This window comes from Amaranthus tricolor, chromosome 16 (genome assembly GCF_026212465.1).
Source record: "Amaranthus tricolor cultivar Red isolate AtriRed21 chromosome 16, ASM2621246v1, whole genome shotgun sequence".
Taxonomy (NCBI): Eukaryota; Viridiplantae; Streptophyta; class Magnoliopsida; order Caryophyllales; family Amaranthaceae; genus Amaranthus; species Amaranthus tricolor.
The window spans coordinates 9679934-9696010 of record NC_080062.1 but is presented as its reverse complement, the minus strand read 5'-3'; the positions used below and the strand labels follow the sequence as shown (position 1 = coordinate 9696010).

At 32.0% G+C, this 16077-nt stretch overlaps 1 protein-coding gene across 2 annotated transcripts; it reads left to right on the top strand.

Annotated features, from left to right (window-relative positions):
* On the top strand, positions 1–9438 carry LOC130802897 (probable mitochondrial-processing peptidase subunit beta, mitochondrial). 2 transcript variants are annotated; one of them, XM_057667003.1, is made up of 9 exons: positions 1–710; positions 1988–2152; positions 2251–2388; positions 2491–2642; positions 2719–2827; positions 5258–5356; positions 6535–6600; positions 8859–8966; positions 9067–9438. In XM_057667003.1, exons 1-9 carry the CDS (start codon positions 54–56, stop codon positions 9151–9153), a joined length of 1581 nt encoding a protein of 526 aa, XP_057522986.1. In that variant the 5' UTR covers positions 1–53; the 3' UTR covers positions 9154–9438. The 2 variants fall into 2 exon arrangements, with proteins under 2 accessions (XP_057522986.1, XP_057522987.1); XM_057667004.1 differs by lacking the exons at positions 8859–8966; positions 9067–9438 and adding an exon at positions 7825–8753 and having other exon boundaries at positions 8–710.
* The last annotated feature ends 6639 nt before the right edge of the window (positions 9439–16077 follow it).

Below are 16077 nucleotides of genomic sequence, written 5' to 3'. Positions count from 1 at the left end.
TATCAGCGTTAGTCATAGACAATTTAACACTGCCCATTTCCCAAATCTCCACCATGGCTCTCAACCGCCTCTTCTCTCGATGTCGGAGATCTCCCGCTCTCCAATCCCGCCGCCGTTTCTCTTCTGCCGCCGTGGCAACCACTTCCCCTTCTCCCGCCCCATCCCCACCACCATCCTCCGGTCCCAATGCCATGATCTACGATAATCTCGCTGAATCCGTCAAATCCAAGCTCAAACGCCTTGAAAACCCTAACCCTAAATACCTAACTCACAACTCTCCTCATCCTACCATTGCAGATCACACCTCTATCCTCTCTTCTCCAGCTACCAAAATCACTACCCTACCTAACGGTCTTCGGGTTGCCACCGAATCACAGTTGGCTTCTCGTACTGCTACTGTTGGGGTTTGGATTGATGCTGGGTCTCGATTTGAAAGTGACGAGACTAATGGTACTGCTCATTTCTTGGAGCATATGATATTTAAGGGTACTGAAAGAAGATCTGCTAGACAACTTGAGGAAGAGATTGAGAATATGGGTGGTCATTTGAATGCTTATACTTCTAGAGAACAGACTACTTATTTTGCTAAGGTTATGGATTCTGATGTTCCTAAGGCGTTGGATGTTTTGTCTGATATCTTGCAGAATTCTACCTTTGAGGAGGCTAGAATTAATCGTGAACGTGATGTTATATTGCGTGAAATGGAAGAGGTTTGTCTTCAGTCTTATTTCTTGCAATTCAGTTTTAATTTTCATTTATTTTATAACTCTTTCTTCATGAATTTGGTTTTGTAATTAAAGTGCAACTTTTTTGCTATAAAGATTGCCTAAGTTCTAAAGTTTTTTCTATAAAGATTGCCTTTTGCGTGCTGCGATACTTGAGTTAAGGGGCTCGCTTCGATCGCAAGCTCCTTATGATGAGGGTCTGCCTTCTTTCCTACCCCGCCAGACCTATCTTGGGGGACTCGTTGGAAGGATGATGATGATATGAAAAATTCCAATAAGAAATTATTATTATTATATTGGTTTAAATAAGTTGTCATTATGCTTTCATTTGATGAAATATATGATGATTGACATAGTTAGATTGTTTTCTTCAATACAAGTGATTTTTGTTTAAATCTGTTTTATTCTACGGCCAGGAGTTATTTTTCATTCGTTTTATTTGTAGATGAGTTTCAATCGATAAGCAAATACTAAAAAGATGCAAACTTGACATTTCTGGACTTTGCTCTGTTCTTTGACGTGTACTAAATGTTTTCCTTTATTGCCTTTACTATATCTTTGGATAGAAGGGTTTGAGGGAAATAAAGAGATATGCTATCTCATTTGTATACTGAAAGGGGAGGGGAGCACTCCTTTACATTTTGTACAAGTAAATCCTTTCAATATTAGAAAGATTCGGAGGAAAACACATCAATTTTCCCTCCCTCCCCTTCCTTAATATGCTCGTGGAAGTGACAAAGTTCTATGCCTTTGTTCTCCTTGTTATTTGCATGATTCTTTTTATTGGCAATGACTAACAAGTGACAAGGACTCAAAGACGAAAGATATTGCTGCTAATTTTAAAGTATTACTTTAAATGGATTATTTAGTGAGTGTTCTACACCTATTTAGAAATGCACAGTGCTCTCTTCTGGTTTGAAACTATATCACTTGTTTGCAGTTTTGTGTTTGTCAGAATATCCTAGAGAACTAATATTATTTTCACTGTCGAGATGAAAACATGCTACAGACTTGAAGTTGGTTGATTTCTAAATGTCCTATTCAAATTTTATGGTCTGTAAGTCTATCTGTTTCAGAAACAATAATGACAGTATGGAAAGTAATATGAATTCGTTTGTTGTTCTATCAGCCCTTGACACGTGAGAATTGCATGGGGTAAATAAATATTTTATTTCTTCAAATTCAGGTGCAGAGAAGTTGAATTTTGGTTAATAACTCATTTTGGTTCTATGCTGTTAAAGTTTGCTGCATGGTTCTTCTAGGTTGAAGGTCAGACCGAAGAAGTGATCTTTGATCATCTACATGCTACGGCTTTCCAGTATACACCTTTGGGTAGGACCATTCTTGGATCAGCTGAAAATGTTAGAACAATCACAAAATCTCATCTTCAGAATTATATAGCCACACACTACACAGCTCCAAGAATGGTAAACTTTCCTCTTAATAAAAATAACTTGTCAATTCAAACAATAACACAAACCTTTAGAGCTTGTTTTGTTGCTGAGAGAGAGCATTGAAATTTCAGGTCATTGCTGCTTCTGGGGCTGTTAAACATGAGGATGTTGTTGAACAAGTTAAAAAATATTTTACCAAGCTGTCAACTGATCCTACCACTGCTGGTCAATTAGTGGCAAAGGAGCCGGCCACCTTCACTGGTTCTGAGGTGTGGATTTTTATAGTCTACTATCAACGTTTTTATTTGGTGTGTTCGTCTAACATTTTCTTTTGGTGTGATGTTTGTGTGCATGTGTTGAATCGAGATCAGGTCAGAATGATTGACGATGATATTCCACTGGCTCAATTTGCTGTTGCCTTCAATGGAGCATCATACACAGATCCAGATTCAATTGCTTTGATGGTTATCCAGTCAATGTTGGGTTCTTGGAACAAAAATGCTGGTGGTGGGAAGCACATGGGGTGAGTGCAATTTTACTTGATTTAAAAGTTAAGCTAAAAGCTCTATAGTCTAACGATATTTCTTGCTACAAATCAGATCTGAGCTTGCACAAAGGGTTGGGATTAATGAAATTGCTGAAAGCATGATGGCATTTAACACTAACTACAAGGATACCGGTTTATTTGGTGTTTATGCTGTTGCTAAGGTTAGTTCTTCAAACTACATCTTGGTGTTCTATTCTTCTACAGTGGTGTGTTTCTTCATATGTGCTCCTTGGTCACCTTTATGTATAATTTGCTTCCAACGGAGTGAAAGAAAGTTTTGCGATTATTTTCTCTCACATTGATTTGTTTTGGTGCATGTAGTTTGCCTATCATGTTGGAATCATGGTTTTGGCTTTGTTGTGTTGTCTTTCCATGTTGATATGTGCAACGTTTATGTTCTATGTCTGCCGATGTAAAATAGAGATTTTTTTTGTACATTTTGTTGAAATGACTGCATAATAAGCTACAATAGTTTGCACTTTAAACAAAACTCATGAATAAGACAATTAAACTAGAAGAACTAGTCCATAATCAACCAAACACCAAAACTAGAAGAACTAGTCCATAATCAACCAAACACCAAGCAATATTATTTATGAACAAGATGTTTACACCAATGAAAAGAGCACAATTACAAAGAACCAGGGCGAGGGATCATTTCAATGTATAATATTTTTTGAAAGTGAAATTCTCACAACCTAAGGCGCCCCTTTATACGAAGCACCATAACAATCACTTAATCTTATCTATACAAGTGGAGGGCTTAGGTCAATTACATTAATATATTTCAATAACTACTTACAATTAAAAAATTTAATTCAATTTAGGAAATAGTATAATCAAATTCAAAAAATACTAACTTTGAAATTTATTAGAACTATTAAACCTAAAACAGTAAAAAATGTCTAAGATTTAATAAAATGAAATCTTGAAAATTAGGTTATATATAATTAAAATGCCCAATTTGGTTGTGGTGGAAAAGCAAATGTAGCTTCACCTCCCATCTTTTACTTTTTCTGCAATTTAATCTTGAAGCTCTCAAGTAATTAGCAAAATATTCAAAATGTGCCTACTAGAATAGACTCTTTTACTTTGTCTGCAGTATAATCTTGAAGCTCTCAAGTAATTCGCAAAACATTCAAAATGTGCCTACTAGAATAGACTTATCTAAGTTAACCCATGACAAGCTAAAAACATTGGAACTAACCTGAAGTGTATATTCCTTCCAAAAAGAGAATAAAATCAAAGAAGTTAAAGATGCTTTTTTTTGTTCTATTAGTTGTGTGGGAATAGTTGGTGCGTACACACTAACCCTGATACTCGATTTTTAATTAAAAAAAAGTTAGTGGTTGTAGGAACCTATGAATATTATAGCTTGTCAATCTGAGATTTGGATACTTCTATTGAGCTCTTACTCTTGTTTCATGGGAAATGTTAACTAACCTGATTTTGGTGCTAAATGAAAAATCGAAGTGCGATACCACTTGGAATATCATTAGTAGCGGGGTAAAATAAAGAGTTCTTGTACAATAGCGAATTGATTGAGATCTTGAGCTAGATAGTCGAGGGAAGTCGAAAGGACTTTGTCTATTGCTCCAATTAAACTCACGTTATCCTTTAGCTTCGTTAAATTAAGGCAATCATATTATTTGGCTCAGACTTTGGCTTTTAGCTATGTACTTCAATGTTGATAGGAACAGTATGAGATGATATTTTGTGTACTATATTTTATAAGGAGGACAATAGTTTACTTTGCAATTGTCAATTAGCGAGGAGTTGTTTTCAAATTCCACTTAAAAACATCTTAAAGCAAAAAAGTCATTTTAATTTAATTTTGTTTTCAAATATACTTTTTGTATATAATGTATCTTGTATTCAATCGTTCTCGAGTCAATCTAGGTTGCATTTGTTGTTCCCTTTCCCCGTTCCAAATCAAATGTTGTTCCAGGTATCAATGGCGGAGAATGATGGCTGAGTAGTGAGACATTCACATAGTTTTGCAAGTCATTTAACTGTTTAAATAAAAGGTCATAGTTGATCACTATAGGAAGTCACTGTTAAAACTTGGGATTATTCCCAAATATTCTAAGGGTGGATTTATTCTAAGGGTGGATTTGTTTTTTACTTCTAAAAGATAAAAAAAAGTTGTGATTGTTGTAAAGCTTTTGCCAATTTTTATTTTTTTATTTAGTTTATTTTTGCATCATTTGAACTGAGTTTTTGGCCTTTGTACAACATGTATCGTTATATTTGATTAACGTATATAATTTTTAATCTCAGTCCTCTTCATCGAACTTGATCATTAATAAGTTGTTAAAACATTTAGTTTGTTTGAAACTCTACTTACATGCCAACATGTGATACGGCTTGTGCCTTTCAATTTATTTGAACCTTTAAGAAAAGTGTTCCATCTCTGCTTGATTCGGGCACATCCGAATATATTTTAGTTTGAGCTCCATGGCTTTTTCAAATACTAAAATGCATCTTGAGGAGAAGCCATGGAGAGAGTTGTTACCATCTTGACTTGTAGGAGTTTTCTATTGCGGTCTCTCTCTCCCTCTTACAGATTTGGTGGGTGCATTTTGTTTCAGCCTGATGGTTTGGATGATTTGGCATGGGCAATTATGCATGAAGTTAGCAAGTTGTGTTATCGTGTTTCGGAAGCTGATGTAACTCGTGCCTGTAATCAGGTAATTTCCTCCCTTGCAACTTCGTTATTTTTTTTTCAATATTCGTCCTTTCCGCCTCTCGTGCAATGTTCTATATTTGAAGGTAACCTTGATGCAGATGGAATTTCTTGGTTCACACTTTCCAAGGTTATGTAATATTGTTATTTTTCTTATCATCTCTTGAGCATCGCATATTTCTTGATCAAGTTTGGAACTACTTTCTTCAGAACATGTTTTGGCTAGTATTGTAATTTAGCTAGTCTATGGCATGTATGGCCATATCTTGAGCATCATATATTTCTTGATCAAGTATAGAACTACTTTCTTGAGAACATGTTATAGCTAGGATTGCAAAATGGAATTTTTCTTGGCTAGGACTGCAATTCATGAACACATCCTTCAAAAAGGAGCAACTATTTTAATGCTTAAGAAATTAGCTTAAACAAACATTGCTCAAACACGCATAACTATATCATACTGATTTATTTTATGTGGAAGTTTGAATACCCTGAAACTGAATAAAAACTCAATTAAATTATTTGCAACTCATTAGAACCTTCACTTAGTGTTTAGTTGAAACTGAGCTAACATTATTGAGAACAATTAAATATAATTCAAAGAAAAGCGTATGCTTCACGTTGACTATTTATCTACATCCTACATGCCCTTGTGAAGTTGCACAAATTCATCGACCCTAAATTAGAATTTTCATTTGACTATCTTGTTCTGAAATATTTAGAAAATTATATGCATATTATTGTATTTTAAGGTACTTTTTTGTTATACTTGATAATTGATTATACTATACTGAATTTTCCATTATTCATCTGTCCTTGTTTTCCTCTCACTTGTTTTTCACTTTAAGTCTTTTGCTTCTAATGAACGTCTCAAAAACATTCTCTATGGTATTTGTTCAACCTAACCAACTCTGAAACACTTCTCTTTTGTTCTTAAATTTCCTTCACCACGTATACTCTTATGTCTGCCATTCATCATATAATTCTTAATCAAATACGGAATTACTGTAGGTAGTATACCAAAACATAATTTATATAGATGTGTAAGCAAGACAGTAGACTGAAATTATTGTTGGCCATCTAAAAACTGCCTCCAGGGATTTATGTTGATGTGAAAGCAAGACAATAGCTTACTGGATTATGAATTTGCATGTTTTTAACTGCCTGTCTCTGATTTTTCAGTTGAAGTCATCACTGCTGCTACACATTGATGGAACAAGCCCAATTGCTGAGGATATTGGCCGCCAGGTATCCATATTTTCATTGCATCCCATTATACAATTGCATATTTAGGAATAATACAAAAAAATTTCTACTGCCTAGAATGTTTTTTAAAGTTGAAATTAGCATACATACTCCTCAAGGAGGTCCTGATTCTTTCAGTTCTTCTAGCACTCCAGTAGGCTCATCTTAGGCATTACATTGGTTCTTCAATTGTTCTATTGACTTTGTAATCCATAATTGTATTTATTGTCTGTTGATGCTTCAAGATGTGGGTACGTCATTTCTGACTTTTTGCAAGGAAGTGAAGGGAAAGTGTTGTGAAACATCAGTGAGTAATAGTGCATGTTTGTATATGCTAGTCCAACATATATATAGACTTTGAGCTGGATTTTGTGAAATGTGCAACTTCTTAATAGTTAATATTTGATTGGATAGTAGATTGTTTGCTGCTCAAAACTTCATCTTTGTTGGCATGTCGGAGCAGAACTTCTGGAAGATGGTTTTTGAAGGAAGGGGAAAAGTTCAATGATGTTGTTTGAAGTGGGAATGATATTGATTTTTTTTTTATTGGAAGAATACTAAGACATTGCCACTTGCAACTCTGGATGTTGGCATATGCTGTTCATTTTCCCGCCTCACCAGTTTGTATATTAGATAGAAGTTGTGGAAAGTGACGGAATGCTTCGAGCTTGGTTTGGGACTCTATGTAGTTGTAAGGTGTATCAATAATGTAAGAGAAAGTTCAGAATCCGGCTGAATTTTTAGGTAGTTGAGATTTATTATTTATTTGAAGTTGCACATGACATTTTTACCCAGGCTTAATCGGAAACAACTTCTTTGTAAGTTTATCATTAACAAGTGTAAGGTTGCATATATCTAATCCTCTGAAACCTAATCCTTGGAGGGAACCCCAAAATGACATTAGGTAATGGTGTGTTTTGTGTGTTGTTGTAGTAGGTTGTAGCATGTTGTAGGCTTGTAGCTATGGATTGCCAAAGATTCAGCATGATTGAATTGTTGTGTATTAGCGGTTGAATAGGATAGGTGGAGTCCAGTAGTTCAACACTGTTTGTATCTGCTGTCATGTAAAATATTTGGCTGTGGTGCACTACAGACGCGAAGGTCCTAGAGAAAGATATTAGACAATTGACTCATCAGTTCAAAGTTCAAACCAGACTTGAGCTAATGGCCCTAGTACTTTTCTGTTTCCTATTATACTTGTCCTGATGGCTTTCATATCTTTTGTAGAAAATTTCTTGACTCTCCTGTACATTTTGGAGACATGCTGCTGGAACTTGGTCTTGCTGATGTGGCCTCACTATTCTAGAATAAGGAGATTGTTTTGAAGTGACCCTTGGAAAACTGTCACAATTGGCAACTATAACAAAAGAGAACCTATTTCGGACACGTAACCGATTTCTTGATTTAACATACTTGGCCAGCACTTATAGTATGATCATTGATGATTTGTGTTCATACCAATGAAGTCTGATGTATTTTAAGAGTCTGTAATGACTTGATATTTGGGGATAATGGTTTACGAAGGGGTAAGTAGGTAATTACAATATTAGGAGTAACTTGGGGAATAAGTTTGTTTTAAGTGGTAGTTTTCTTATAAATAAGAGGAATGGGAGGCTCATTGGTATGTTGAAGATTGTTAAACACTTGATGGATGGGTTTTACTCATTTTAGGAGATCTCTAGCTTCTCGAATTGCTTTATATATTTCATTACATTATAATCGTTCTTTAATCATCAATTTGATAGTATACTTCATCTTTTGTCATTTTATCATTTCAATTTCTATTTTACTGTTTTCTTGAAATTATTAGTTCATAGCAGAGTCCAGATTTCAGACCTATTAGGCATAGCCTTAATTTTAAAATGCATGGGGCACGCTGAAGCATAGTGCAAAATATTAACCCCATCCTCATTGCGACTGCATCAAAAAGGTTTTGACCGTTCGACAACTGTAATATAGGCTTAGACAACTGCAAAAACCATTTACTATGAAAGCCGTTTTGGTTACTTTGACCGAAAACAAATTTACAAAATAATTTAAATTATATATTTTTATTTTTGATTTGGTGGCAATTTTATTTTTTTGAGTTATCAAATCAAAATTAAATGTTTATAATCAAAATATTCTAATGTTCCAACCACATACTCGTACAACCTGAGCTCATGATTAATGTGTGTTTATTTATATTGATTGCTATTTGGCTAATCTCTTGATCAATGTGCACCACTTGCTTTATATTGACAATTATCTTGTTTTTGCAGTTACTCACTTATGGCCGGAGGATCCCATTTGCGGAGTTGTTTGCGAGGATTGATGCTGTAGATGTGAGCACTGTGAAACGTGTTGCTAATCGCTTTATTTATGACAGGGTAAAAAATCCATCTTTATAAATTTGAAACATGTTCTTCATGCTTGTACCGTCATGGAAAGCTTGCTAATGCTAAGGTGCTGCTCATTTCTTGATGGCAGGATGTTGCTATTGCCGCCATGGGTCCTCTCAAGAAGTTGCCTGACTACAATTGGTTCAGACGCAGGACATACTGGAACCGTTATTAGGTTAAGCTTACCTGTTTTTTCAGTTTGCCCTCAAATTATGAGGTTTCATATAAATTTCTGTTGCCTTCAACCGCAACAAAGGTCACGAAAGGCTGTTGGTTGCGCCATTGCCGATACCATTAACTTGAACTGCCAATTGCAATTTTGTAACATTACTTTTTGAGGCAATTTAATCTGCGCCACTTTCGGTCATCGTTTTTGATGTTTTATACTGTATCGTTGCAATAAAAGAGTATTACCTATTTGAAGCAGTAATGTACAGTGAGGTGCCGGAAATTCTATAAACGCCTGTGGGAATACAAAAGTTGTGCGATTTTCCCTGTCGCTCGACTACTATTTTGATACTAAGAATTTACGGTTTTGAGTATGTTGTCGCCTGAGTCCTGACTATTGCCATTCAAGCAGGTTGTTGATAGCCTGTTGATTTTTGAAGTTTGTACTAATTTTAGGGCTGCCTTTGCTATTTTCTCATCTTTCGCAGTTTGCAACCCTCAATTTTATGTTTATTAATTATAAAAAACTATTTAGGTTGATGCAAACTCTAATATTTACAATTCTTAATTACAATTGAGTTGCATAACTAATTAATTGTAAATTAATTTACACTTTAAAATCAAATCTTATTTCCAAAATGATTTTCTTACAAACTTTCAAAAAAATAATTTTTAGATTAAAACAAAGCTAAAAGTGAGCTTGAATATTTAGAAGTAACTAGAAGTCTTAAAAGTTATGCCTTCTAAGAAACAAACTCAAGCTGGGCAAAGGACTCGATTTAAGGATCACCAAATCATCATGAACTCACTGGAATTCTTAGAGATAATAAATTTATGAAAATTATCCTAAAACAAATCGGTTATATAATAAATAAACTCCATATTTTATTGAGGCAGAGCTATGTCTTTTAATAGGGCAATTATAAGTTTTAATATATGAATTCAAAATAAATTCTAAATTTTAGTCATCATACAATTAATTAAACACAAATTCTTGTGGGAGACGGTCTCTTTGAGAGATCATCTCTAATTGGGCCTGGCCCATCATATATATTTTAAAATAGTGTAAGTATGCATTAAGAATAACTTAGTAGACATTTAAGATATTGAAAGTATTTAAGATATTGAAAGTAGGCATTAAGAATACAATAAGCATTGAGGTCCTGAGGATAATATAAGTTGCATTAAAAATACGGTAAGTAGGCATTAATCTTTAATGGGCTGGATTTGAAATACGTCTCTCAAAGAGACGATCTCTCAAGAGACTAACTGTTAATTAAAAGGAATGAAAAATTCAACGTGGCATCCTTACAAAGATTCGCCACATGGAATAATCAAGTTGTTTAATTGCTAAATTTATTGCTATATGGAATATTCAAAATGATTAATCATCATACAATTAACTAAAAGGATTGAAAATTTTCATGTAGCATCCTTACATAGTTTTACCACATGGTATAATCAAATTGTTTAAAATTCTATATTTATTGAGCTAAATATCATACAATTAACTTAAAGCATTTTTTTTTTACAAAGATTTGCCACATGGAATAATCAATTGATTAATTGCTATATATATTAAACTAAATAAGGTAAAGCTAATTATATTCTATTACATAGCATAAAATTATTATATTTCTACTAAAAAAGTCAAAACACTTAACAAAACTCAATTTTTTCTTTGTAAATAAGTTGAAAGAGAGGTAGTATACTGTAAAGTCTCTCTGTTGTAAAGCTAGGGTTCTGGTTCGTAAGGAGATTTCTTTTAGGGTTTTATTCCGAAGTAGGTAAAGATCTCATGCTAGCGGATCTGCTTTTGTTCAATTGGCTTCATGGCGAAGATGCTTGTGTGGATTTAACTAGAGGCTCATTCTTTACTGGCTCGGGAGTCTTTTCTTGGGCCCCTGGGGCTTCTTTAGCCAATAATACTGAGCGTAAGTGGAAGAAATACTCTTCTAAGTGTGAGGAGAATGGGTATAAATTTATTCCCTTTGCCTTCTTTACTTTTGGAGAGTTAGGAGAAGACGTGCTCGACCTATTATCAAGGTTTGCACCGTGTTCATTAAGTAACTCTAGTAGCACTTAGGGCCTATATTTTCCATAAACTAGCTTTTTGTATTCAAAAAGGAGTAGGTGCTCTACTTGTTGCTCGACTCTCCACCAATTTCTTGTAAAATCTATTTCTATGGAATGAATTACAATTAAAATAAATTAAAAAAAAAAATAATAACAGTTTTAAAAGTCGTGGTATATACTTTTTCTCTTGTTCATTATTAATAATAACGAATAAGTTTAACCTTAACCTCAAATACAGAGACACTTATTTTGAAAATTAAAATTTTTTAAAATTTATTTTAGAATTTGTTTTAAGTCATTTAATTCAATTTCTAAGATAAAGAATGTACAAGCATTGGTTGTATTAAGCGGTAACAGTGGAATCATGATTTTGAATCATGTAAGGTCGCTTTATGAGATATTTGAGATATCAAGTAATTTATAAAATATGTAACTAATTAATAATTTATAAAGATAAAAGGTAGATGAGATAGAAAATTTTTAAAATTTGGTTTGAATATTGCATCATTTTTCACTGAGTTTTTTGGGTTAATTTTTTAATGGGCATTATCAGTTGGTGACATGCAATACTTGCCTTTACCAATAGCGGATCATTATTAAGGCCAAACATGGCTTGATCCCTGAAAATTTTTAAGTTATTTTATAAAACTAATATATTGTCTAGTATATTGATAAATATATGCTGTTTAATGGTTTGGGAACATAATTGTTAATTAAAAGGTTTAGAGTTTAAATCTTGAATCTAAATTTTTGTTTTGATAATAATTTTAACCTTTAACTTTCAACTCAAGATTCATCCTTAACCCTAATTGTATATGCACTTAATAGCAATCTTGGGTGTGTAACATGACCTTGGGATGTGTACCATGTACTCGATGTTTTCGGAGTTTCTATGGACTTGGGATCAACTATGAGGTCTTTGTTTGAAGTTTTACACTACCACCCACCCTATTTATCGTATTATCTTTGGTTTTCTAAACCTATACTTTTTTTTTTCTTTATGTGAGTGTTTTTTGGGTGATGTATAATTATTAAAATAAATAATAATATATATTACATATTTTTTTGATTGGATTCCACTATAAAATTATTTAGAGTCTAATCAATTCTTATCCAAATATATTTGAAAACTTAAGTCCACTCTTATTAGTGATTCATATCTTTTGAGCATTTACGGCCCGTTTGGTACATGGTATTAGAGGGCAGTAATGGTAATAAAATTAAGTAATAAAAAATTTGGTTGTTTGGATGCCTTCAATAGTAATGGATGGTAATAAAATAAGGTAATGAAATTACCAAAAATGACTATTTTTATTACCATCAAACAACCTGGTATTAGGCTATAATGGTAATGAAGTATTACTGTGGTAATAAAATAAGGTAATATTGTTTTGAAATGAAGAAAAAAAAAAGGTAATGTATGTAATTATCTAAAAAAAATATTATTATTAAAAAAAGAATCATTAGATAGAATAATTTAAATACAATAATGCTTTTAGATACAAATATACAATAATGAAACTAAGAGTCATTACCATTTTTTATTACTAACAACCAAATGCAATCAATGGAATATTATGTTCCGTTACCATTCTTTAGTCATGCACATCAAACAAAAGAATCTTCATTACTAATTCTCATATCCATTCCTTCATTACCATTGCCATTACAATATTTCATTCCCATTACTTCATTACCATCAACCAAACAGGCCGTTAGAGTATATAGATCCAAAGTATTATATATCATAGAATAATATAGTGGTGGAAAAAATATGTAATAATATTAACGTCTAAAAATATGCCAAAAAGAAAATTGCAAATCAAAGATCAGAAAGAAAGTGATGAGTGGTCGCTCGTCACTTGTGTTCTAAAGTCTCAATCTTAGACAAAACACAAAGCTAAATAGACTCTATGGGAAGCACCGAGTCGTGGCTTGGGAGCAATGACTCGTCTCCTGATTTCTGTTTTTGTTCTTTGTGGTTTTTGGTAGTTTTGTCCGGTTATTGGTTGGTTTTAATTATTCCCAATGATTAATAACCTCCCTTTAATGTTTATAACTGATGATACATAAGTTGTTATTGGTGTACGTATTTGTGCTCTATTATTGAATTCTTCTTACAACTTCTCTTGTTCTTGTTCCTCTCCTTAATTGCATCAAGTGTATGAAAAGAAATATGAACTCTTCATACATCTCTTAATCTTCTACAATATATTGTCGTTTCATTCTATTCACTAACACTGAGTGGTGTTGTAGTTTGTAGGGTTGAGCATAATCGAATTTCCGAAAACTAAGATATCTGATATTCGATATCCGATCCGATCCGACTAGATATCCGATATTCAATATCCGACATCCAATATTGGAATCGAATAATCGAGATATTCGATATTCGATATCAATGAGAATGAGTTGAAAATTTTCCAATCGGATATTTGAAATATCTGATATTCGAATCTACAAACATTGACATCCGAATTTGTATCCGATATCCGAATTTTCGAATCGGATATCCGATCCAAATTGTAATTTCGAATCGGATATCAGATCAAATCATCGGATTATCGGATCATCAGATAGTTTTGCTCAGCCCTAGTAGTTTGTATCACATTGTAAATTTCAAACATCAAATCTTAAGCACCTTGTATAAGAAATATCACAAAAGAAAAATGACAACATCGCATACTACATACATCAAATTTCTGAGGGACGTTTATCATTGCAACCTAATCTTCAAAAAATTCTAATTGGTAATGTAGAAGGAGCTAATAGCCAAACACAACGAAAATACAAATATTGTTTGTTTTACTTGTAATTTGTATTTGTAATTTTTATTATATTTTCAATAATTTATATCTCTCCATCCCTCTCAATTAAATACTAATGCCTTAACAAAATATCAAATTAATCATATCAAATTAACATGCATATGAAAGCTTGTGTTACAATTATCCCTTACTATCCTGACTACACGTGCTTGAACAAGTACACCACTTGCTTGTTCGAGCACTCAACTTTCTTATTCAAGTCACTTGGTAAATTTGTTGTTTAGGTAATAATCAAATCCAAGATGTTTAATGGCGATAGTAGATATTACTTTTTTCGTTCTCTAATGTTCTTCCTATTTAGAATATTTCATCTTAAGGAGAGAGAAATTAATTAATATTTTTAACACATATTTAGAAGATAAAATATATTTATGTGAGATCTCGTTATATTCGTCTTAATGCATATTTTTTTAATATGTACTTTTTATAATTTTTTTATTATGTGTATTTAGAGATACTGAGATTTAAATTTGTATTAAAACTGTAAAAAAGTAAATGCGTATAATATTATCAACTAGCTAGAGGTTATAAAACACGTCTACGATGAGTGTAGTTAGCATAATTAAGGAGGTACGAAAATGTCAAATCACATTCTACGATAATCATTGTAATTAGAATAAAAATATATGTTTCCAAAATAATTAGGGAAGAAGATGATTTGAACATGGTGGGCAAATCTTCCCCACCAAAGACGTTTCCAATTTGAATAATTCGACTTCAATAAAATTAAATAATTATTTAAATCCTCATACTGTGCACCATACTCTCCTACCCTGACTTTAATTTTTCTATGAGCGGGATGTACTGGGTAGGATGATGATGACAAATCTAAAAATTATAAAAATTTAATATTATGAAAGTATGCGATTAGATGATTCAAACATGATCCCAATTGATTATATTTTTTCTTACACATTAACCGCAATGTATAAAATAAGCTTGAACAATGAATTGTGTAAAAAACCCTTATATAATGAGTATTTTTATAGCGGAAGGAAGTATTATTTTTGTTACATTATTTTTTTAAATTACTTATTTTGATCTATACCCTATTTTATTGGTTGTTTATTGATTACATTAAGTTTAATTTTAGAAATAATATTGTCTTAGTTATTTAATTTACAATGGATATAATTTATTAGCATATTTAAATACTATGTAAAATTAGGTAAATAATACTTCATATGACATTCAAGCACTTTATTAAAACATCATTATTTTTAAAATATGAGAAATTTTATAAAAAGCTAATAAAAAGAATTTTTTTTAAATGAATAAAAAAACTTAAAATCTTCTTTAACATTATTTAAATTCTAAAAAAAATATAAATCATTATAAAATAGAAATAAATAAAAAATCCATTATTTTTCATTTTCTACTCAACGACACCCATATTACCATATTGTTAAATATATTTAAATTTTTTTATTTATTATAAAAGTTATTATCATAAGGAGAGTTCTTATATTAACCTTTCTACATATAAATATAGTTTATATTTATTTATTCAATCAACAATCATGATGTTGTTACAAAACTTTTATAATGATCATTACATTTTATTGAATATAATTTTTATAACGATAATATATAATTATATATTTTTTATAAATTTATTTGTTTATGTAATTATATAGAAAAAAGTTTCGTACATTTAACGAATTTCTATACTCGACAACTTTGTGAAAATTTAAAATCTCTATAAAATTAATGTTCAAATAAACCACCTTTTTCTTAAAAATAAACAAAATAAACCACCTTTTATTCTACTCTAAACTAAAAATTTAAAAAACAATACAACTTAACAAATATACTTGTCATTTTTTATGGGGAAGGAAGAATAATTTATTATCATTGGCAAGTCAAGTCACACAAGATAAAGAAATCTTGGTCATGGTCATGGATGTTAAATTGATAATTGATATTTGATAGTGATAACAAGCTCAAGCTTAGGTGTCTTTGATGGAATAAAAAACAAAAGGATTAAGTAGTAACGCATTAAATTTGAGTTGTTGACTTATTTATTT

Excerpts from the sequence above, each read along its gene's own strand:
- LOC130802897 (XM_057667003.1), top strand. The coding sequence starts at position 54 with ATGGCTCTCAACCGCCTCTTCTCTCGATGTCGGAGATCTCCCGCTCTC. Across the intron at positions 711-1,987 it reads TATTGCGTGAAATGGAAGAG|GTTGAAGGTCAGACCGAAGA; the intron begins GTTTGTCTTCAG and ends TGGTTCTTCTAG. Across the intron at positions 5,357-6,534 it reads TAACTCGTGCCTGTAATCAG|TTGAAGTCATCACTGCTGCT; the intron begins GTAATTTCCTCC and ends CTGATTTTTCAG.